The 22,201-nt window shown below is 43.6% G+C and overlaps 4 protein-coding genes across 5 annotated transcripts; 1 reads left to right on the top strand and 3 right to left on the bottom strand.

Annotated features, from left to right (window-relative positions):
• Positions 1 to 487: 487 nt before the first annotated feature.
• On the top strand, positions 488 to 3,612 carry LOC101763252 (atherin). Its single transcript, XM_004984242.3, has 5 exons — positions 488 to 1,013; positions 1,172 to 1,250; positions 1,328 to 1,415; positions 1,508 to 1,677; positions 3,212 to 3,612. The coding sequence occupies exons 1-4, from the start codon at positions 525 to 527 to the stop codon at positions 1,641 to 1,643; spliced, it is 792 nt and encodes a 263-aa protein (XP_004984299.1). The 5' UTR covers positions 488 to 524; the 3' UTR covers positions 1,644 to 1,677; positions 3,212 to 3,612.
• Positions 3,613 to 7,683: 4,071 nt separating this feature from the next.
• LOC111255948 (putative F-box protein At3g13624) lies at positions 7,684 to 8,960 on the bottom strand. The gene is made up of 2 exons (XM_022823614.1): positions 8,552 to 8,960; positions 7,684 to 8,432 (listed from the first exon to the last, which is right to left on the bottom strand). Exon 2 carries the CDS (start codon positions 8,390 to 8,392, stop codon positions 7,922 to 7,924), a length of 471 nt encoding a protein of 156 aa, XP_022679349.1. The 5' UTR covers positions 8,393 to 8,432; positions 8,552 to 8,960; the 3' UTR covers positions 7,684 to 7,921.
• Positions 8,961 to 9,720: 760 nt separating this feature from the next.
• On the bottom strand, positions 9,721 to 14,846 carry LOC101762841 (sugar transporter ERD6-like 16). Of its 2 annotated transcripts, XM_004984240.3 has the most exons (18): positions 14,467 to 14,846; positions 14,249 to 14,311; positions 13,793 to 13,882; positions 13,645 to 13,704; positions 13,502 to 13,567; positions 13,242 to 13,307; positions 13,084 to 13,159; positions 12,770 to 12,834; positions 12,293 to 12,385; positions 12,136 to 12,216; positions 11,901 to 11,985; positions 11,787 to 11,830; positions 11,649 to 11,711; positions 11,511 to 11,570; positions 10,805 to 10,858; positions 10,531 to 10,590; positions 10,283 to 10,397; positions 9,721 to 10,041 (listed from the first exon to the last, which is right to left on the bottom strand). In XM_004984240.3, the coding sequence occupies exons 1-18, from the start codon at positions 14,836 to 14,838 to the stop codon at positions 9,920 to 9,922; spliced, it is 1,635 nt and encodes a 544-aa protein (XP_004984297.1). In that variant the 5' UTR covers positions 14,839 to 14,846; the 3' UTR covers positions 9,721 to 9,919. The 2 variants fall into 2 exon arrangements, with proteins under 2 accessions (XP_004984297.1, XP_012698449.1); XM_012842995.3 differs by lacking the exon at positions 10,805 to 10,858.
• Positions 14,847 to 16,741: 1,895 nt separating this feature from the next.
• LOC101762444 (sugar transporter ERD6-like 16) lies at positions 16,742 to 21,589 on the bottom strand. Its single transcript, XM_004984239.3, has 18 exons — positions 21,198 to 21,589; positions 20,414 to 20,476; positions 19,967 to 20,056; positions 19,823 to 19,882; positions 19,669 to 19,734; positions 19,462 to 19,527; positions 19,298 to 19,373; positions 19,150 to 19,214; positions 18,900 to 18,992; positions 18,738 to 18,818; positions 18,524 to 18,608; positions 18,404 to 18,447; positions 18,268 to 18,330; positions 18,125 to 18,184; positions 17,871 to 17,924; positions 17,599 to 17,658; positions 17,380 to 17,494; positions 16,742 to 17,171 (listed from the first exon to the last, which is right to left on the bottom strand). The coding sequence occupies exons 1-18, from the start codon at positions 21,456 to 21,458 to the stop codon at positions 17,050 to 17,052; spliced, it is 1,524 nt and encodes a 507-aa protein (XP_004984296.1). The 5' UTR covers positions 21,459 to 21,589; the 3' UTR covers positions 16,742 to 17,049.
• Between the last annotated feature and the right edge of the window lie 612 nt (positions 21,590 to 22,201).

The raw sequence follows: 22,201 nt of genomic DNA, 5'->3' as shown, positions 1-22,201 counted from the left end.
CCACCGATCCTCTGGCGCCCCCAACCCTCTCCTCATCTATTGTCGCAGGCCATTAGAGCTCCCACCCCAGTAACCTAAACCCTAACTCTAAGTCGCTGCCTCGACCACCACTAGCGCCCGGCAACGACCTCACCGCCGGCCGCTTCCGCCCACCTCTCACCCTCCGTTCCTAAGGTGGGCCATGCGAGGGCGACAGGGGTGGAGCACGGCGGTAGGAATGGGGGTGGGACGGAGGAGGAGGACGAGTTAAGGCTACTACTGGATTATAGATGTTTAGTTTTCTACGGAATATGGATAGGATTTGCCCACTTTCGGCCATGTTTACATGGGCCTCCAATAGCCATGTTTACGAGCCGTCTAATCCTAACATATATGGGCCTGCTTACCTAAAAAACATATATGGGCCTGCAGTGTTCGTCTTGGGTTGTTGAAGTTTGTTTTGGGCCTGCAAGCCCTGCTTGAGGCCTTGCGAGCGAGGAGGGGATAAGCGAAAGCGAGCGAGAAACTACTGAAGCGAGGCGAAGATGCTGCTGCTGCGCGGCGCCAGGGCGGCGTCGGCGGCATCCACCGCGGTGGCCGCAGGCGCCAGCGCACGCAGGTCCATATCCATGCGGCTCACCGCCATGGCCGCCATGTCCTCGGGCGGTAGGAGGAGGAAGGGCCAGCGGCGAGGCGAGGCCAAGTCCCCACCCCCGTCCCCGCCGCCGCCACCGCCGCCCCTGCCTCGGCACGGCGAGACCCCGAGCAGCAAGAAGAAGTCCGGCGCGAGGCCATCGGTCGAGGCCAAGAAGAACCGCCCGGCGGAACTGGAGGAAGCGCGCGGCCCGCGGAGGCCGGAGGGCGGCGAGGCGAGGAAGGGGGGTGCGCAGCAGCGGCCGCAGGAGAAGGCAAAGGCGAAGCGGGCGGTGCGGTGGAAGTGCGCGAGCGGGTGCGGCGCGTGCTGCAAGCTGGACAAGGGCCCCGACTTCCCCACCCCCGACGAGATCTTTGCCGACCACCCCGATGACCTTCAGGTAGGATCGTCGGCAACCTCAGCGTTTTGCAGTATCCGGGAACAACAAAGGATTGTTTCTTGACGGAGGATGCGAGATTTCGGTCACTTTGAGCGTGGAATTTGTTGTTGCGCATCAATCGACCAACTGATGGCGACGGTGTTGATCATTGCGTGCAGCTGTACAGGAGCATGACCGGCGACGACGGATGGTGCATCAACTACGACAAGGCCACCCGCACCTGCAACATTTACCAAGGTAGTTGCTTATCACCGGTTTGTTAATGCGGTTTTTGTAATTCAGATGTCATTCTGACCGATGTCTTGCTATTTTAGACCGACCTTCGTTCTGCAGGGTGGAACCAAAGATTTTCGATGAGTTCTTTGGCGTGCCACGCAGCAGATTCGATCGGGAAGCTTGCAGGTCTGCTATTCGGTCCTTGTTTATGTATCTGCATGTTTTTTTCATCAACTTTGAAATGATGATTCGAATATTCGATTTATCTGCTTGTTCAGTGCTTGCCTGGATAACATCAAGATGGTGTATGGTGATGACTCTGCTGAGCTCAGTAACTTCAAGCGTGTGATAAGGGAGGAAAGTAATAAGCTGGAAGCAAGCAAGAACCAACAAGATAAATTGTTGGATACATAGATCCCAGGGCATGAATCTGCTATAAAATCACCGAGTATGCCCCCCATCACATCTGCAACTCAGATTCTGCTTCATTTGTCACATGTGTCAGTCTCAATATATTCATGGAGTCCCTATGGTTGCCAACTGCACCAAAGATGGAATCTGATAATCTTGTTCAGTATCCTGGTAATTATTGCTAGGTACCAATTACCATCGTTTCGAGGAACCTCGGATTTCTGTAGTTGGGAAAATCATTAGGTTGGGGGAAAAAATAATGCAAATTCATAGTTCAAATTCAGTTATTTATTTGCTCTTTAGAGAGATTCTTATAGAAAAGTCTAGCACAAAGCATGAAAATTAAAATAAAAATACTTTAGCCTTGACCAATGTGTGTATCGGGATTTGATGCGTAGTTGCATTTGTATACAAATGTTGTCCTCACACATATTAGCTAAAACTGTACAGAGTTTTGTAGTAACATTGGCACTGGAGACGTGGACATTGTGGAGACTGTAGAATCAATCATGATTTCAGTGTGATTCATCAGAAAACGTTGTTGTTTCTTTGTTGGTGATAAAACTGAAACAATGTCACTAAACTACTAAAGTAGGCTTATACATAGGCATATGGTCATATGGTCTTGGCAAAAGTAATCTTTAGGAACAACTACTTTACAGCAGAAGGTAACTAATGTATAACATTGTGGTTTGATATGATTGTTTGCATATCCAAAGATGGTATGCTTTGTAAAACTGATAGCAATATCCATACCAAGGCATGTGTTAGACTTGCAAAAGAAGGTCCGTCCCATCCCGTCCCACTTCATCCTCGCATCCAAGCACACCCTTAGTAAGTACTTCCAATATGGCTGTACGATTTTTGAACAAAACTGACTATATATTCAGAACAGCATCGGATACTGAAACATTAGCTGGAGTGTTTTTTCATCAGTAAACTGGCCAACCAGCAGAAAACATTCCAATATTAAGATTTTGAACCCTGGTTGGTCCTGACTTGCCACCTTCTATCATTTTTCCTATTACTTATGGAGTTTCTCAAGATATTCCCATCTCATGTTCCATTACCATGCGGGTACAGTCAGTCTCCGAGGTTGACTTTCATTGGTCCAATGACCCACACATGTCAATTAGACAGTGGCATATCCTTGAACTCAACCTAGGTTAGTAGCATATTCTCCCTGAAATCATAAGCTAATTGATACAAGCTTGGGCACCTGGAAAATGGGAAAACATATTTGCTCAAGGAACTAACTATATCAGTGAGAAAATATGGTGGATGTATATGTTTCTTTACTTTGCTGTCAGGACTCGACATTGATAATTTTGTAGGATCTTATTTCACAATATCAGTGAGTACCGTGCTTCTATCGGATTACCTTTGGCTTATTAGGATGGAATCTCTTTGTATTTTGTTGTTTTCTGTGCTGGCCCAATAGATTATGTTATTTCCCCAGACAGACAATTCCATTTCAGCTTTTCTCTTTCTTTATTTTCGTTGATTTCATTCTCGATAACTTAAAGAAGCCTTTTCATGACATATATGCTGTCGCATAATTTTTTTTCTAGGGAAAACCGAGAAGCTAACAATGTGCAAACGCGGAACATGCTGAGCGAGATACTCAGTGGAGGCAACCTAAACAGCTGCCACGACAACTCTGACATGCGAGTGCACACTTCAGTTCTGAACGTATTCACGATACTTTCTTCAGTGAAGCCTGGTGGCAAGAGCCCAAGAGTTTGTGGTATTCTTTATTATTGACAATTGTTTCCGGCGGCACAGCATAGTACTATAGTAGTAGGTTTTGATTGGTCCCAGACTGTTTGTTTTTCTTTATCGGGACTGTTAGTTGATTTCGGACCTACACTCAAAATTTGGATCCTATAAGAAATGCTGGTTGTTTTCTACATATTTTTCGATCTTTTTCCAAGCCATACTAGCTTGTTATTCAAATGTGGTGCCCGTTCAACATTTACCGACCTCTTGCACGGCATGAGATTGTGCAGGCACCTCCTGCGTGGCCCGCCCAAACTCAAAAGAATCTCAAGGGAACTAAAGCAAGTACCATGTGTTGATTTAGTTCCCTTGAGATATTAATGTACTATATCCCATGCAGTAGTTTGCTGGCTCCTTTCTGTCTCCAAGATTTGTGGCTGCAGATATAGTGCGGCTTCAGTACATGGACTGGACTATTGTTGATTGCGATCCAACAAATTTCACACATGCTATCGCCGTGTTTGTTATTCTGATGCGGTGCTCCGTATACATTTTCATGAATTCTGGATCCGCCATCACTAGTTTTAGTAGTGATTTGGGCTGATTGAGCTATAAACAGCGCACAAGACAACCACAAAGACAACCGATGCAGCGATGAGAAATAATAAAACAAGAAGATAGAATATGCGGTCAGTCCAATTATGAAATATCAATGTAGCATCGATCATGCAACAGGAAACACTCAAATTCTAACGCAAAGCGCATATGAAATGGCTGCTTTGTTATATTGACAGTAATCAAACAAGCAAAGGAGGATGAAAAACTGAAGACACGGCTGCTCAGATTATTTTGATAAAGAAACCGTTGCTCAAAAAAAAGATGGAATCGTAAACAAAGGGTATGCTGTACTCCATCGTTCCCATAGCTTGCAGTGCATTTGTGCTAATCTTCACTTCGAGCTTCCAAATTGCCAGGGCATTGGTTACTAAAGAGCAAAGACACATGGTCGCTCAGATTATTTGCAAACATAAATAAAGGACAAAAACTAGGTCACAGTGTCAAAACACGAGCACTGGTAGTATGGTACTGTCTACTCCTTGCTCGCATAGCTTGCGAAAACATGAGTGCTCATCTTAAATTCACACTTGCAGCTTTATTTCTGGGAACTCCATCCAGCATGGTGTGTACGGGAAAGATCTCTCGATGTCTACACATTGGCCAGCAATGTCACGGTAATTTTTCGGAAAGATGTTGCCCAAGTCCTGAAACCTCGAGGTATTCCAATGATAGGCTACTGCTCTGCTCAACGCTGCATTCAAGAAGACAATCTCTTTGTAAGGGTGAAATCCAAGAAAACTGGTATATCCATCGTAGTGTCCTTTAACCATATGTTCAGTGTTGAGAACACTGTCGTCGTCGGAGCTCCAATTGAAGTTGTCTTCCACAACCTCTTTATGTTTATCATTTCCACAAGGATATTTGTAATAGCTAATATCCTGCAGTATCCAAGGTCCTTTATGTTGCAGATCGCCGTAGTCCTCACGTGCATGCAACTTCCGTGCAAAGGTCCTAAGATCAACATGATGCTTCATTTCCCAGACCATCTGACCGCATGATCCATTGAGGAGAAAAATCCAAACTCTATGCCAGTCATGATTGAATGCAAAATACACCCCCTTCTGTGAAATTCCCAGATAAAGGCTTCCATCATAATCCTCGAGGTCGCCGGAGATGGAGGGGCCCGTGGTGGGGCTGGAGAGGAACTCCGGGAAGCAGTGCGCGCGGTAGTTCAGGAAGAGGCCGCCCACGGAGCGCGGGAGGAGGTCCGCGCGCGTCGACGAGGTCGCGCCACGCACTGCAGACGCACCGGGACACGGCCAGGCCGCGCGGCGAAGGACGTCGGCGATGAGGTCGTAGGGCAGCTCCCACCCGATCAGCGTCTCCGCCATTGTTCCTTCCTGTTCGACGGCGAGATGGCAAGGGCGGCGGCCGGGACACAGATCCAGTACTGTAGCACTAGTAGCAGCCGGAAATCAGAATCCAGGACACGATGCCAATCACTGTGTCGCGCACATGCCCTCAAAAGCCTCGCTCAACAGATTTTACTGATTAATAAAATGGAGATATTCCACCTCATTTTTTTCTCCCCAAGATTTGTTTGGACATGGGTTTAAGGACACATGAATATAGAACCAAAACGTGATAACTGCAATTTAGCAACCCGTCAGATAGTCTGCACTTATAACTGAACAAAAGGAGAATGCAAGATCGATTCAAATATCCTAGGCTCACGTTACAAACTGAGAGCAACACATGAGATGTAAAAGATGAAGTTAACCCAGCAACAACAAAGAAAAAGGGTAGAAATATGAAGATGGTCACTCGGATTATTTCCCAAAAGAAGCATAGGGCATATACAACTAGATACAAGGACAGAGAGCCTGTGCTTGCACACATTTGTTCTAATCTTCACTTCGTGCTTCCAAATTATCTTCGCATGGTACGGTGTGTATATGAAGGAGGTCTCTATTTCTGCACAACTGAGAGCAATTTCATTGTAATCTTTTGAAAATATGTTGCCCAAATCCTGAAATCCCTGCAAGTATTCCAATGATAGGCTGCTGCTCTGCCCAAAGAGGCAGTCAAAAAGACAATCTCAATGTAAGGATGAAACCCAAGAAAACCTGTATGTCCCTTCAACCATATCTTCTGTGTTGAGAAAATTATCATTGTCAAAGTTTGTCTTAATATCCTATAGTATCCAAGGTGGCAAGGTCCTTTATGTTGCTGATTGTAGTCCTAACTTGCATCCAACTTACGTGCAAAGGACCTAAAATCGACTTGATGCTTCTATTCCCATCACATCTGGTCACTTGGTTCATCGAGGAGAAAAATTCGAAGTCCATGCTAATCATGCACGAATGCACAATACACCCCGTTCTCTGATCTTCCCAAAGAAAAGCATGATGGTGCCTACATTCAGCATCTATGGCCTTGGAACCAATCTGTACTTTGCATTCAACAAGGATATCCTAAAAGGAAGAATCAGTGACAAAAGATCTTGCAGCTTAGAAAGAGGAGAGGAGAGGTAAGAACAGAGGCGGCAATTGTACTAAACAGCAAAGCGAAGCTTGCCTTGCTTTCCTTTTGCTAGGAGAGGCGAATCGGGCATTGGAACCATGGGCGCTCTTGCTCTTGTCCCACTTCATTTTTTTTCCTTTTTTACCTAGATTTGTTTCGACTGGAGCTTGAGGACATGGAATAAAGAACCAAAAAAAGGATCGCTGCAGTTTAGCAACTCTTTAGATAATGTCTTGTACTCTTGTTATAACCGAACAAACATAGAACATAGATGAACGTTGATTTATATATTTTGGTGCATTTTACAAACCGATGGCACTATCATCCAGGCAACAACCAAAAAGAAAAAAAAAAGGGTGAAAATGAAGATGATAACTTGGATTATTTCCCAGGCAAAACATTAAGACAAACTAGAGGGGCAGAAAGTCAAACATGAATACACTGTCTTCTATACATTGCTTCCACAGTAGCAACACATTTGTGCTACTTTTCGATTCGCACTTCAAAATTATTTTCTGGGAAATCATCCATCCAGCATGGTGTCTATGTGAAAGAGGTGTTTATTCCTGCACAATGGCCAGCAACCTCAAGGTATTCTTTTGGAAATATGTTGCCCAAATCCTGAAATTTTGAGGTATTCCAATGATAGGCTACTACTCTGTACAAATCCGAGTTCAAGAAGACAATCTCTTTGTAAGGATGAAATCCAAGAAGACCGGTATATCCCTCAAAGTGCCCTTCAACCATATCATCTGTATTGAGAACATTATCATCGTCAGAGTTCCATTCAAAGTTGTCATCCACTACCTCTCTTTGTAAACCATTGTCATAAGGATATTTGTAATTGTTAATATCCTGTAATATCCAAGGTCCTTTATGTTGTTGACTGGAGTCCCCACGTGCAAGAAACTTACGTGCAAAGGACCTAAGATCAACATGATGCTTCAATTCCCATCTCACTTGACCACATGATTCATTGAGGAGAAAAATTCTTAGTCCATGCCAATCATGCTCAACTGCACAATATACCCCCTTCTCTGATCTTCCCAAAGAAAGGCATCCATGGTACCTAAATTCAACATCTGATGGACTTGGAATCAATCTATACTAAGCATTTGACATGGATATCCTAAAAAAAAGAAGAAGAATGATCAGCGACAAAGGTGAGCATAATTTAGTCTAGCCATGATTAGACCAGGAAATCTAAGGATGTTTTTTTAAAAAAGAACACCTACCTCAGGACAAAACCATTTTTGCAGAGCACATAGAGCGCTTCTCGCCAATAAACTTTCGTGTGAGTAATGATTCGTACCATACGCCCTCTTTCTGAAACAAACAACCTCTCCTCCAAGTCCCAGCTCCCTTCTTCGAGAGCAAAGGACCTCTCCTCCCAGCACCCAGTTATTGATGAAAACACTTGCAGTGATGACGGTGGCCATTCAGATTGCATCATCTCAGGGTCTATCTTTGACTTGGGCTGATTAGGGAGGGACGGGATCAAGAACATTGTAGTGTGGTGACACAGTGGGATCGTACACGAGGCATTCGATTTGATCACAGGCCTCCCCCATCTGCGAGGTTGGGCGCGGGGGCAGCCGCGCCCACCGCCGCGTGGCAGGGTTGGCGACGTAGTCGTCACTGGTCTCCGTGACAAGCAAGAGGCCGTTGCAGTGGTCCACGACCGTGGAGAACCCAGGGATGAACCCGAGGTCGCCGGAGATCGAGGGGCCCGTCGTGGGGCGGGAGAAGAATTCCGGGGAATAGAGCGCGCGGTAGTTCATGAAGATGCCGCCCACGGAGCGCGGGAGCAGGTCCGCACGCAGCAGCCGGCGCGCGTCGACGAGGTCGCGCCACGCCCGGCAGACGCACCGGGACACGGCCAGGCTGTGCGGCGGGAGGTGCCGCACGACGTCAGCGATGAGGTCGTCGGGCAGCTCCCGTCCGACCGCCATCGATTTCCTCCCTTGTTGTTGGACGCCGAGATCGCGAGGGCTGCGGTGGCAGAGAGACAGATCTTGTTGGTATAGCAAGTAGCAATAACGAACGTGATATGCTGCAGGTCGTTGGTGAATCGAATCTATAATTGGACGAAATCAAACCGGAACCCATACGCGTGGTAGATCGATGGGCGAAAATTGCAGGGGCGGAGGAATGGGAGCTGAGCGCGATCAGGAAAATTGCAGAAGCTTCTTGTGGCAGAAGGTTTGGAGCAGAGATATGCGATCAGGAACCCTAGGCGCGTACGTCACGTGGTGGAGGCGGCGGTGACGCGACGGGATGGAGTTGAACTGTTCCTGATCCCTCTCCTCCCCGAGGAGCACGAGGCCAGCCAAACTGGACTCCGAGACGCTGCGATCGGAGTGGCCTCCTCCGTCATACACGCCGCGAGTGTTCTCGTCGACGACAACTACGTAGTGGAAGCGGAATTTGAATGGGACTCTGACAACGATGATGTCCTTGATACTGACGATGTGGCTGAAGGGAACTATGCCGGATACACCGGTGTTCTTGGGTTTCATCCTTACAAAGAGATCGTCTTCTTGAATGCATCTTTGAGAAGAGGAGTGGCCTACCATTGGAATACCTCCAAGTTTCAAGACTTGGGCAACATATGGCCACAGGATTATGATGAAATAGCCGGCCAATGGGCAGGACTAGAGATGTCCTTCATATACACGCCTTGTTGGTTGGAACTTGGAAGAGTTCCATGGAAACAATTTGGAAGCTCAAAATGAAGATTATTCAGGACAATTGTGTTCCAAGCGATGGAATGTTGATGTCGACAGCATACCCTTTGATTAAGTCTGTCTTATTTCTGGGTAATGATTTATGTATGGAACTAATCTGAGTATCCTCAATTGTTGCTCCTTTTTTTCTGTTTGATTGATCACCACCAATCCCAAGTTTTCAATTAAGAGTCTCTTTGGTAAGACTCCGGCTCCTAAAATGGAAAGGAGCTGCTATTTTTAGCTCCGACTAGCGACTCCTCTAGTGCTCCAGGCGTGAAGTCATTTTTAACATACCTGTTTGGTAGGGCTCCAGTCGGAGCTGCGGGAGCCTTGCCAAAGGAATCCTAAACTTTATACTTTTCTTTTTTAAGACAGGAATGCATATTAATAGGGAAGTCTTAATCTTTGGTCAACAATGTATTAAATATTTGTAAATTATAGAATATAAATTTAGTAACATTTGATTCATACTTGAAAGTACTTTTATATGATGTCACTTTTACGGTCATAAGAGGTACTAATTGTCAAAATATGGCCTTGAAGAGCGCACCTAGTCAAACCATGCCTTGTATTTTGAAAAAGGAGGGAGTACATTGCAGAAGAATTACATGAGGTGAAATTAGCAAGAACATCCTTCACCAGTTCAAGAGAATTTACATGAGGTGATAGTTTACAAGAGGAGAGTATTCACCACAATTTTTCAAATGTGTTCTAGGTAACGAGCGTATGTACGTCCTTCATCACAGTCTCTCACGTGCTGGCTTTGAGCAACGCCTGGATCTCTTCCAGTGTTCTCCCTTTAGTTTCTGGTACTAGCTTTGCCACGAATAGCACAGTGACCAAGCTCGCTGCAGAGAACAAAAAGAACGTACCTGCATACAGAAGCGAATAGGAATATCCAACAGTTATAGTTATATCAACCAAACAGATACAATACACACTGCAGCTTCGAATCAGATCCTTCTGTGGCTAAATTTCCAGCTACTGAAATGTTTCCTTTCAAAACGTCTGTTGTTTTTTAACTGCTCCTTGAACAGCCCAGTAGTAAATGCCCTAATCATCACCCCCCCCCCCCCCTCACTCTCCTGTGTTTTCGATGATAAATAACTTTACCTGCAGGATTCCAGTCCATAAGGGAGTTGAATGAGTAAGAAACCACAAAGGAACCAATCCAACTGACCAGGGTTACCAAGCCCCCGGCTATTGCTTTCATGTCAATTGAGAATATCTGTGGAAATAAATCAGGAGATGTCAACAGTTGAAAACATATTCTTTTCAAAACAGTTGAAAACATGAGTCCCTTACACACCCCTGAACATATGATCATCATCTAAAATTAACTTCACATGATACTTTCTTACCTCAGACATGATAACCCAAGGAACTGGTCCCATTCCAACTGAGTATGCTGCGTAATATACCTATTTTATTAGAAAGCAGGATCACGGTGTAAAATCTCCAAAAGTTCAATGGTGTCATTTTCAGAAAGGGTCCATTTCAGAATGTACAGGGTTGATCCCGATTAGCAGTGTTCAAGAGATTATCTGAGAATTAACTTCAACTCATGGAATATGTAAACAAATTTACATTTCAATTACATAAATATAGGAGTTTCAGTGATTGTAATTTCTATACCAATATTCCACAAAGAGCCAAAGTAGGAACCAACTGGGAGTACAGTCCTTGTGCCTGTAAAAGATCATTGGCTAACATCGCAAATCAAAATATAAAGAAAAGTAAATGTTATGTTTGCTGCATTGTTTTTCTAGACATAATACATGGATAGCTGGTGGATGTTCACAAAATTGTTATTTAGTTTATGTTTATTCAACTGTTTGATCATGTAGGTTTGGTCAGTTCCATTTTGTGATATTTCTGACTTCATCCAGTTATTCAATGGAGCCTCATACATACGAAGTATGAGTGTCTAGTAATGCAGGTCTTGTAGGAGTATTATTTATCCCATCATCAGCTACAAGATGGAAAAAAATAACTCAAGGCTCCGTTTTGGAATTAAGAAAAATTTTCTGAATCCCAGCGGAAACTGAACCATTTTTCTATGAAATTCCTGCTTTCCAAATAGAGCTTGAGCAATTCAAGGAGTGCAACATTCATAACTGCAGCTACCTCTGCGTGCAAACACAGTCTCAAAATAACTACTATTGATCAAAGGAGTCAAAATCAATTAAGTATTGAAGAAAGCAGTGGACAATCACAGAGACAAACCAGAAGTTGTTATAAAGTTCATTTTTTGTAAATCTTGATACCATTTGATTGCTAATTTTAAACATTAAGCTCAACTGTTCCTCTGTAAATTGACAGACTAAAATGTTTATGTTACCTTAAAATAGAATGATAACCCAGTCAGAAAGCAGCCAAGAAATGTTCCAGATGAAGATACCTAAAAAACAGAAGAATATCACACATAGAACTCTGTTTTTCCTGTGTGCACATCAGCACAGTTTTTGAGTGTCCATACCAAAAGAAGGGCTCTTCTTCCACTCCTATCCATGAGAAGGGCCCCAAGCAGTGTGATTGGAATCTGAAAAAATTGTAATTATAGAAAAAAAAATCTATGACCAATTACTTTTATTGAAAGAAGTGGTTAATCCTGAACCTGAATAATGCCAATCAAGGTGGTCCCAAGTTTTCCAGAAAACCCTGAAATTTCAGGAAAGAGCAATTGCAGATACCTCATTTTGAGAGAGAGAAATTTATCTAGTTCAGATACCTGCAGAGGAAAAGATATAGCTTGTATAGAAGCCTAAGGCATTTATTCCTCCCAGTTGCTGAAAAATCATCAGGCTAACACCCACCTGGGTATAGAAGTTACAGAATTAGCTCTGAACTTCTTTCATACTTTCCCAGAAAACAATAGACTGCACCATTAACTTCTGGATATTTTTTTTGCTTTTACAAGAAACTGATAAGGTCTTTCATAATAAATCAAGCGAATAAATTCTTACCGTGACTGCATAAATATTTTTACTCTGAAATAAATCTTGAATCTTTGCCTTAGGTAATCTGTGAATTGATTCTATATAACCCTGAATAAAATATTTAATTGAATATCTTATGGTCCACATTGTCTGATAAATGGAAGCTGTGTTGGGAAGAAATAACTTTGATCTCAGCAGACTCTTCAGAAATGTCTGAATCTCTTCCCCTAAACTTCTGTAATGAAGCATGAAACTCTTTCTCTCTCCCTACGTTGGCCTGTCACATCTCATCAAAGAATAATGTACAGTTAGAAGTTATCACTTCCGTCAAGGTTTTCGCTTCATAAAAGAGGTTATATTTTATTATTATTTTGATATATTTTACCATGTGTTGCAATGAGAAATAAGTCATGAATGTAACATAATCTTGATGTTGTAAGGAAAAACCAATGAGTGCTGAATTTGTAATACACATATCTTACGAAACAAACAGGATGGGAAAAATTGCCTGCCACATGATTGCCATCCTTAGATGAAAACCATGGACAGCAGAAAATGATGTTATTTTCCTCTAACAATACATGAAATTAACAGAAAAAAAAATCATCTTTCACATCACGAGTCATGACCATATCACACGCAAAGTCAGTTACCGTCTCACCAGCCACCTTGGAGACTCTGGAATGAAGAAAAGCCCCACAAGTAAGACAGCACAAGGTACTAATCCTGCATGAAATGCTACATTAGTTTCTCTTGATGCGGGACAACATCCATGTGAAGATAGTACTCCCTCCGTTCCAAATTGTAGGTTGTTTTGGCTTTTCCAGGTTCATAGATATTATTATGCATCTAGACACACACTATATCTAGATGCATAATAATATCTATACACCTAGAAAAGCCAAAACGACCTACAATTTGAAACGGAGGGAGTAGTTATTACTTGTATTCAAGAAAAAAAATAAAGGTTATTACCTACTAGAACCAAAGAGCGCCATGGAAGAAGTGCTCCAATAATGTAAGCAGCTGAACACCCTGAACAGATGAACAACTGCATGTGCCAACGAGCCCATATTAGTTCTTAAGATTCACTAAAAAAATTTAAGAAGCTCTTCAGTTCTGATTTCTCTAACCTGGTTTGAGGTTGCAAGGCCCCCTCGGATATCCTTTGGTGCTATTTCAGATATAAAGACAGGCACCTGTGTTATAACCCCACGGAATGTTAGTGCAACAGAATAGGATGTTGTTAAATAAAACAAAATCTTAAGAAAGTTCTAAAAGCTGTGTGCAAACTTTTGCTGTTTTGCAGAGGCTGGGACACGTTCCCATTGTCTAAACAAAGTTTTAGAAAAATGAAAAATTCAGGTGCATATTGAGAACTATATATGCTCACCACATAGGAAAGAACTCCGGTACAGTAGCCCAGCAGAACTCTTCCGGCATAGAGCATCATAGCATCCTTCATATCATTCCAGGCCAGTATTATAGCTAAGAAATAACAGATGAAGCAATAAAATAGCTGATGGAGGAACATACCTTGGCAAAATATACAGTAAGCCAACCAAAAATGCCTACAACTGCTGCAAACCTCATGGTCTGTGATAAATGCAAATGGAAGAGATATCATGAGGATGAACAGAAGCAACAACGTGTGTTATCCCAATCATCAATTAAATTAGTTCACCATTTTTCGTCCAAGTATGTCCGCCAGGCGGCCGCTAGTCAGAGCACCAAGCATTGCTCCAATCGTCAAGACAGATGCAAAGACACCATACTACAAGATTAACATGAATCAAAATGATGTTGTGGTTGAAACCAACAGGGACCTTCTGTCCAACATTGTATTTGGTCAACAAAAAATCGATTCGAGAAAAAATAAGACAGGTTCAAAGGGACCAGTAGCTTGGTTGCATTTTAAATCATAATTCATAGCTGCTTCATCAACTAAACTTTTAGGATACAGTTACAATAAATCCATATTCTGCTTTGATAAAATGATGAAATTGCTTCTGTTGTTCTGCTAATAGCCTTCTACCATTTCTGGACACAAAGGTTAATTTGAACCACAGCCACGAGAGGCAATAAAGAAACTAACATCCCTGCTCGAGAAGGATATTGCATATGCCAAGAGCTAACCTACCTCGGAGTTCGACAGTCCAATGTCGCTCACAATCCCAACTTGAGCAGGTGCAGAATACCCGACCTGCATAGCATTAGCATGGCGACCAAACCACATTGAAAGCAAATCAAGAACGGCAGGTCAAAATTTTCTCCTCGAGAAGTATTACTTCGTGGAACTAATAAATCATATATATGCAGTAACATGGCTCATATGGCTAAACCAGAGTTAGTTCTCACACAGGTGCCGAACTCGAAGGAGCCGCACACGACCACCGCGGTGGCGAACAAGACCATCCACAGCGACCCCTGCCCCTCGCTTCCTCTGTGCGGCGCCTCCCCCGCCGCCGCCGCCGTACGAGTGGCTCCGCGCGCGCCATTGCATCCGGTAGGCGCTGCTGGCGGCAGCCACCGCGCGTCCCGCATCGCCAGCGGAGCTCCGGGTGCATCTCGCCGTGTGGCAGCCGGGCGCTGCCAACGCCGGCGGCAGCGGGAGGATAGGGAAGCGGCTGCGTGGCGGCGGAGGAGCAGCGGCGATGCTGCGGCGGACGAAGGGAGCGTTGCAGCCATACGTGGCGGAGCAGGGAGTATCATGTGTGGCGAGCGCCACATGTTCTTTTTTTCTGGAAAAAAACCTTTGGGCGTTGCTAGCGCCCGACGTCGACGGTAAAATTTCTCATCGGACCCGACGTCCAATGCATCGTGACATCAAAAAAATAACATTTGCATATAGAAAGAAACATTTGCAATATAAAAAATCACCATTTGCAACATCAAAAAATATATTGAAAAAAATTTATTAGCTATCTATTGATGATGAGGAAAAAAACCCGCCGCAATATTTGTTTCGTGTTGCATGGATCATTCAAATCTCTCATTGAAAATGCAACATCCAGATAAAACACTTACAACATGTGTGTGAAACATATGCAACATCGCAACATCTAGATCTACTTTGCAACATCCACATGAAACACTTGCAACATTCTTCTGAAACATCTGAAACACTTGAAACATACGCTTGCAACATGCAGCAAATCCTGGCAGGAGGAGCATTGCACAGCGAGATCCGACGCTAGGAAACTGTGGAGGAGGAGGATCACTGCAACAAACCGATTTACTTCATGCCACACGCACTCATGTTCTCACCGACGCCATAGCTACAAAAGGCTTGTGCTGCTGTTTCCGCCTCTCGCTGCTCGACCGAGAGCATGCTGCTCTCATTCAACTGGATTGCAAAACAAAGAGAGAGGGTGGTGTAAAAGTGGTTGATGAAGAGTATCCGGGGAGCAGGCCCAATGACCTTGACTGCATGCTTCCACCCTGGATCTTACTCAAGCAGCACGAAGAAGCCAACAATCTTGTTGCTGTGCTCCTTGCCTAAGAGGAAGGAGAGGGAGGGAGGGAGATGGGATGATTGAGGAGCTCCAACGAGAAGACAACTGATGAGCTGTTGGGCGAGATTGGAGTATGGAACGGAGGCAGCTGGGTCTAGCGGAGATAACGAAGGAGTTGATATTGGACTTGAGACGGCAGCAAATTGACATTGATGGTTATTCGGGTCCGGTTACAGCATGTAGGCTCATAAGAGCGTCCGATGCTTTGATGCTTCCAGAGCTATTGGACGTCTTCACCGAAGCATTTCTGACAAAAAAATTTATGATACAAGAAGGTAAGGAATATCCACCGACACTTTGTAGCCAAACATAGACCGCGATATCATTCAGTAGTCGTGATCATTTGTGTTGAACTGGATGCTGTGTTCCCTTTGTGTATCTTGGACGGTGTTGAATTGCAATTTCTTCATAGTTGTAATTGAGGTGGTGTTTGGTTGGGTCGTAATCTGATTATTGAAGGTAATAAATCATATTATATATGTTTGATTGCGGTGGTTTGTAATCAATTGACACTGTAATCAAATCCCTTACCTAAATAATATCTATACAAGCTTGTTACCCCTCCTCTCCTACTAATCAGATACAACACCCACACCGTATTCTGACTAATCTTTGTTTTGAAACATTTATTTGACTAATCTAACTACGTTACCAGAGCGCAACCAAACAAAGAGGGTAATCACCCGTTCTGCCGCCAAATACACTACAATATGATTCCCTTTGCGTTTACATTACCTTAGCACAAACCAAATACTTCTCCAGCATTTATCAGTCGACAAAAAAATCCAAATATATTCCTAATATGAAGCTATGCACTGCAGGATCTGCCCCTCATGCCTCAATAAACAAGAAAATAGTGTTGATTTCAGAATTTTGTAATTAACTGTAAGTAGGTTCAAGAAAGGTAGAAACCCCGGGACACTTTTTCTAATTAAGAACATTTGTATTATATTAGAATTAGAAATGTCTTTCAAAGTACATGGGGATTCCATAAATTTCTCAAAAGTTCAAAAATCTCACAGATAATTTTTTTAAAGATTTTTGCTTGTCTAGGATGATGCGTATGGAGGAACGTCCCGGTAACACAGCAGCAGTTATAACACCACTGTCATATCTGCTGATCATGAATGTACATGTGATGCTCATTAATCTGGAGTGACATGGTACATTATTATCTTTCAGTTACAGCTCAATAATCTGGAGGGAACATGGTACATACTACATAATCTCAATATGCGTCGTCCTAAAACTACATAGGGTACACTATAGATAACAGAGAGAGAGGCAGGGGGGAGGGGGAGGAAGTGAACATTTGCATCTTCTATCTCCTGCAATGGGGCAGAAGTCCCACAGTGAAGGTGGGAAGGGGAACTCGTATATCACTTTCCATCTTGGAATTCTTCTGTAGTATGGTGTAAATTCATTATTATCTTCGAGAGTTCAGAGAGTCTTGGATCTCCTCAAGTGTTCTTCCTTTGGTTTCAGGAACAAGCTTCGCCACGAACAGTATAGTGATCAAGCTGGCTGCAGCGAACATGAAGAAGGTCCCTACGAGCAACGAGCAATGGAACAAATGTAAGCAGGAAGGGTACATTCTATGTCTTCTCTGTTCGTCTTTCAAAAAAGAAATGTCTTCTCTGTTCAATCTGAAAGTCAGCTTCTGACTAAGCAAATTTCGTAACAGCGACGTATTTTTTTATTTACCAAGAGAAAAGGAAGAGTAAAAGGTGAACTCCAGTGGAGTCAGGTGCATTACCTGCAGAGCTCCAGTCCATGAGGAAGCTGAACGAGTAAGAAATCGCGAAGGAACCCAACCAGCTGACAAGGGTTACCAAGCTTCCACCAATTGCTTTCATTTCGATTGAGAATATCTGCAGGCAGGAAATTCGGGTAAAGGTAAATGGCCAGCATACATAATGTACCATTTTTCAGCCAAATTATAAAATCATCAAGGCCAATCCAGATGCCATTTTACCTCAGACATGACAACCCAAGGGACAGGACCCATTCCAATCGAGTATGCCCCTATGTACACCTATTTCAGGAGGTAGCAACGTGCAATGTCAGATTGCTAGAGAGTGCGTGACCCGTGGCTTATATGGGGATAACTATCTCCCACAATGTGCCGCCTTACTAGATATGATAATTTCAAGCGGCTTTACCTAGAATAAATACAGCTTAGGGTCCTTGAAGATTTCAAATTGTAACTGAAGAAAACTGAAAGTGCAGGGATACAGTATCACTTACCAGTATGCCGGAAAGAGCCAATGTGGGAACCCATTCAGGGAAAAGTCCTTGTGCCTAACAGAGGATTAAGCATTACTATTATACACAAAAATAAATCAAAACAATTTTTCATAGCACGGGTTGCAACTTTTACCGGTAAGTCCCCAAGTGATTGCCATTAATTAACTTAAGATACTATCATACATGTTGTCAGTCTCAAAAGTTATTTTTTCCTCCACATACTAGATTAAGACTTAAGATCATTATACTCTTACCTTTAGGTAGAAGGATATTCCAGTCATGAAGCAGCCCAAAAATGTTCCAGATGTGGAGACCTAAACGATAAAAGGATCTCACAAAACATTCTACCTAACAATCTTTCTTTGTATACATCAGTTCAGCTTTGTAGCATTTATACCATCAGAAGAACCCTTCTTCCACTCTTATCCATGAGAATGGCCCCAAACAATGTAATTGGAATCTGAAATGGTCATTGTTATAAACAAAATGTTCTAATTAGTAACTTTTACCAACTGAAAGTGGCTTTCTCAAACCTGAATAATGCCAATCAAGATGGTTCCAAGTTTTCCAGAAAATCCTGAAGTTGCGATAAAACCAACAAATTCATAAAGGACTGTTAGAAAAACACAACAGTATCAGAGATATTTGCACACCAGCAGAACTGAAGATATAGCTTGCATAGAAGCCGACACCATTAATCCCTCCCAGTTGCTGAAAAACCATCAAGCCAACACCCACCTGCACATATAAGATCAACAATTATTGTCAGCTGGCAAATGTTTCTGAAAAGTTTCATATATTAAATTCCAAATTTAGTGAACAGAAAGAGACGATGTTGTAAAAGTATAGTTGCAAATGATTCCTTACAATGACTGCATATATATTTTTGCTGAGAAACAAGTCTTGAAGCCTGGCCTTCGGAAAGCTATGGAGTGATTCAATATACTCCTGAATAAAATATCAGTTTGAGCATAGTCCTCTTCACATTATAAATTCAAATATATACAACCAATTAGGACAGAAACCAACTTTAATCTCAATTGCCTCTTCAGATATGTCAGCATCCTCTCCTCGCAGCTTTTGCAGTGAGATGTGAAATTCTTTTTCCCTTCCAACATTAGCCTGTAATTTAAACTCATCAAACTCACATTTTGTATGTCCTACTAAAACCACTCTTGTTTAGCAGTGGAACCACGGGGGAAGCTAATTGTTGTTCACCACAGACACATCCAAGAAATAAAGTTTCGCATAACATTCACCTAAGGGAGAAGTGCCTTACCAGCCATCTTGGAGACTCCGGAATGAAGAAAAGCCCGCCTAGTAGGAGGACACAAGGCACTAATCCTGCACACGATAACTTCTCATTTCCATCCAGCATAAATATGAAGTATATCCATGAATCCCATATTGATACGAACACAACATACCTACTAGTACCAAATTGCGCCATGCAACCAGGGCCCCTATTATGTAGGTAGCTGAGCTTCCAGAACAGATCAACAACTGCAAATGCAGAAGAAAGCCAGTGGTCAATATTAACAGTTAAGAATCAAATGCGAGATGTGGAATTCTTGAGCTCTAGTTATCAAACCTGGTTTGAAGTTGCAAGGCCCCCTCGGAGATTCTTTGGTGCTATTTCAGCTATGAACACAGGCACCTGCCAGAACCAGTGAATCAGTACACTAAAAATGAAGGTTAACAGGGTTAAAACATGAATGATGCAACTGATATAGACAGGGAGATAGGATAGAGTAAGAAGTGTAGTGCATCTAACTCGGAGATGCCGTGAGCTGCGTACCACATAAGAAAGAACTCCAGTACTAAATCCCAACAAGGTTCTGCCGAAATAGAGCATGATAGCACTCTGTACATTCATGACAAGTTACAGATGAGAACTGGTCTCTCAGAACAGATACGACTTGGAACAAGAACCATTATATCAAATAACAAACCTTAGCCAAATGTATAGAAAGCCAACCAAACATGCAAATAGTAGCTGATATCCGCATGGTCTGTTACATATCGAAACAGAGGAGACACTGAGAAATGATCTTTAGTAGGCAAATCGGCCCAACTGACAGGGGTAGTAATTTTACCATTTTACGTCCAAGAAAATCTGCTAAGCGCCCACTAGTAACAGCACCAATCATAGCTCCGATTGTCAATATAGATCCAAATATTGCAAACTGCAGATTAAAATGTGACAGTACACATCACAGTATAACAGAGAAAAAAGGTCAGAAACGAACAAAGTCTTGTACAGTTAATCTACTAAGGCACTACTCAGAAAGCTTGTTCATGCATGCTATACCCTGATGGGTCAAAACAAAGGTGACATTTTGAATAAAGTTTACTAAGACAATCTAAATATTTGCCATCTAGTTTTGGTACACTAAGATTGAACATCTGAAAATGGTATTCAAATTTTTTTCAAAAGTAGTTTTTGCAATACCATTGCTGTGGTTTATATACACAATTGTGTTTAAAGAACATGCCAACGTTCTGAATAACATTTAGTTTTCAAGGATGATATTGTCACAGACCTCGGAGATAGATAGCCCGACTTCATCTATTATCCCTGACTGCGTGGGTGCCGAATAGCCGACCTGCAAACAAACATGGCCGAGCAAATGCATCACGATTCGACAAAAACAAAAAGAAAAAACTCCACCAGCACGTTCTAGCTAGTGGAACACAGATATAGTATTATATGCCCCGACAACATGATTGGAAAAGGAAATCTTGTCCTCTAGCTATAAAAGACGGATCCAAGACACGTCCGAATCTGATATTTCTTTTTTCACTCGAGGGGGCTATAGCTAACAAATATACGCTGGACTGTTCGTTTCACTATATGCGCTTTGTGTACTGCAAACGCATCCGTGTAGTTTTGGAATGTTTCTTTTTCTTATTTTTGAGACATTTGTCCCTTGCGGCATCGCAGTAAACCACATGGTGACAACTGAGACAAAAAGGAAGGTAACTCTAGAAAAGCAGCAGTGATGCGGTGCGGGGTGGTACTGCAATTAGCTGTCTCTCATCAGTACTACACACTCATATCTTCCTTTTTTTATCTGTCCAGGCGTCCAGCCAAGAAGCTAAGGTCCATATTAGAAATTCAGAACAACGAACGCAAACTGTCCATCGTATTTGGGACGAAGAGATTTACGAAAGATTATGCCTGGTTCCTGAAATCTGTAAGGATGTGGTCGTCTTCTGATCTTCTCATACAAACGTCTCTCCCGGAGGCTAAATGCACGGCGCCAAATAGAGTAGTATATATAGGTAAGAAAGGAACGTGGTTAATGAGGCGGCGGCGGGGCTTACGCAGGTGCCGAACTCGAAGGAGCCGCAGACGGCGACGGCGGTGGAGACGAGGACCATCCGCAGGGACCCTCCTCCGCCCGCCTGCCGCCCCTCGCTCCCGCACTCGGACGCCTCCGCCTCGTCGGCCCGGATCTTGGGCTCCGCGTCCTCCTCCTTGCCGCAGAGCCGGAGAAGAGGCTCCGTCACCTCGCCGCCCGCGCCGCCGCCGCCGGCACCGACCACCCCGGCCTCCACATCCTCGGCGACCCGCACTATCCCCATTGGCTCCGCACCAACGGATCAGGAACCCCCACACGCAAATCAACCGGTCCTAGTACCCCGCGCGCACGGCGGATCGGCGGCACAGGCAGGCCGCAGTGCTCTCCGGCCTCCGGGGCGGGCTGTGTGACGAGTTGGGCGACGCGAAGCGTGGCGGAGCAGCGGGGTATTTATACCCTGGCGCCGGGGGCTCGCTCGGGGGCCCGGCGTCAGTGGGACAGAGGAGGAAAATATCTCGGCCCCTTTTTGGCAATTTTCTTCTCGACGCGTGTGGCGATTCGTCGTGGAATGATCGATCTGGGTGGTTGATTAAGCGCCGCGGTTTTTTGTCTCGTCTGATGGCGCCATAACATTAAAATTTTTGCGAGATCAGGGTTAGGAAGACGAAGGATCTTGATCTGGTTGGTTGGTGACAGGCTGACACCAGAGTCCAGAGAGCAGAATGCAGGTTTAATCCTGTGCACGCTGTAGGTAAAAACTTGTACAACTCACAAGCCAGCAGCGTTCCGGAAAATATCTGTCATATGAATGTAGCCGTGCTTCATTCCTAGGAAAATATCTTATGTCGGAGCTTATATATCACCAACCATTTGTTAAGCTTTTACGGCACCGGCTGATCTACGATTACCGTTGCGTTAATTCAAATCGGGCTCCAAGTCCTACAGATTTGGATTGTGGTTAATATTCCCCCGCGTTGGCTAGGCCTGTCCTGTGTGTGCATGAGCGGAGATGGATCATCGGTTGGC

This window comes from Setaria italica, chromosome IX (assembly GCF_000263155.2).
Source record: "Setaria italica strain Yugu1 chromosome IX, Setaria_italica_v2.0, whole genome shotgun sequence".
NCBI classification, from domain to species: Eukaryota; Viridiplantae; Streptophyta; class Magnoliopsida; order Poales; family Poaceae; genus Setaria; species Setaria italica.
Note: the sequence above shows the minus strand (reverse complement) of the source record. Positions and strands in the feature narration are given on the sequence as shown.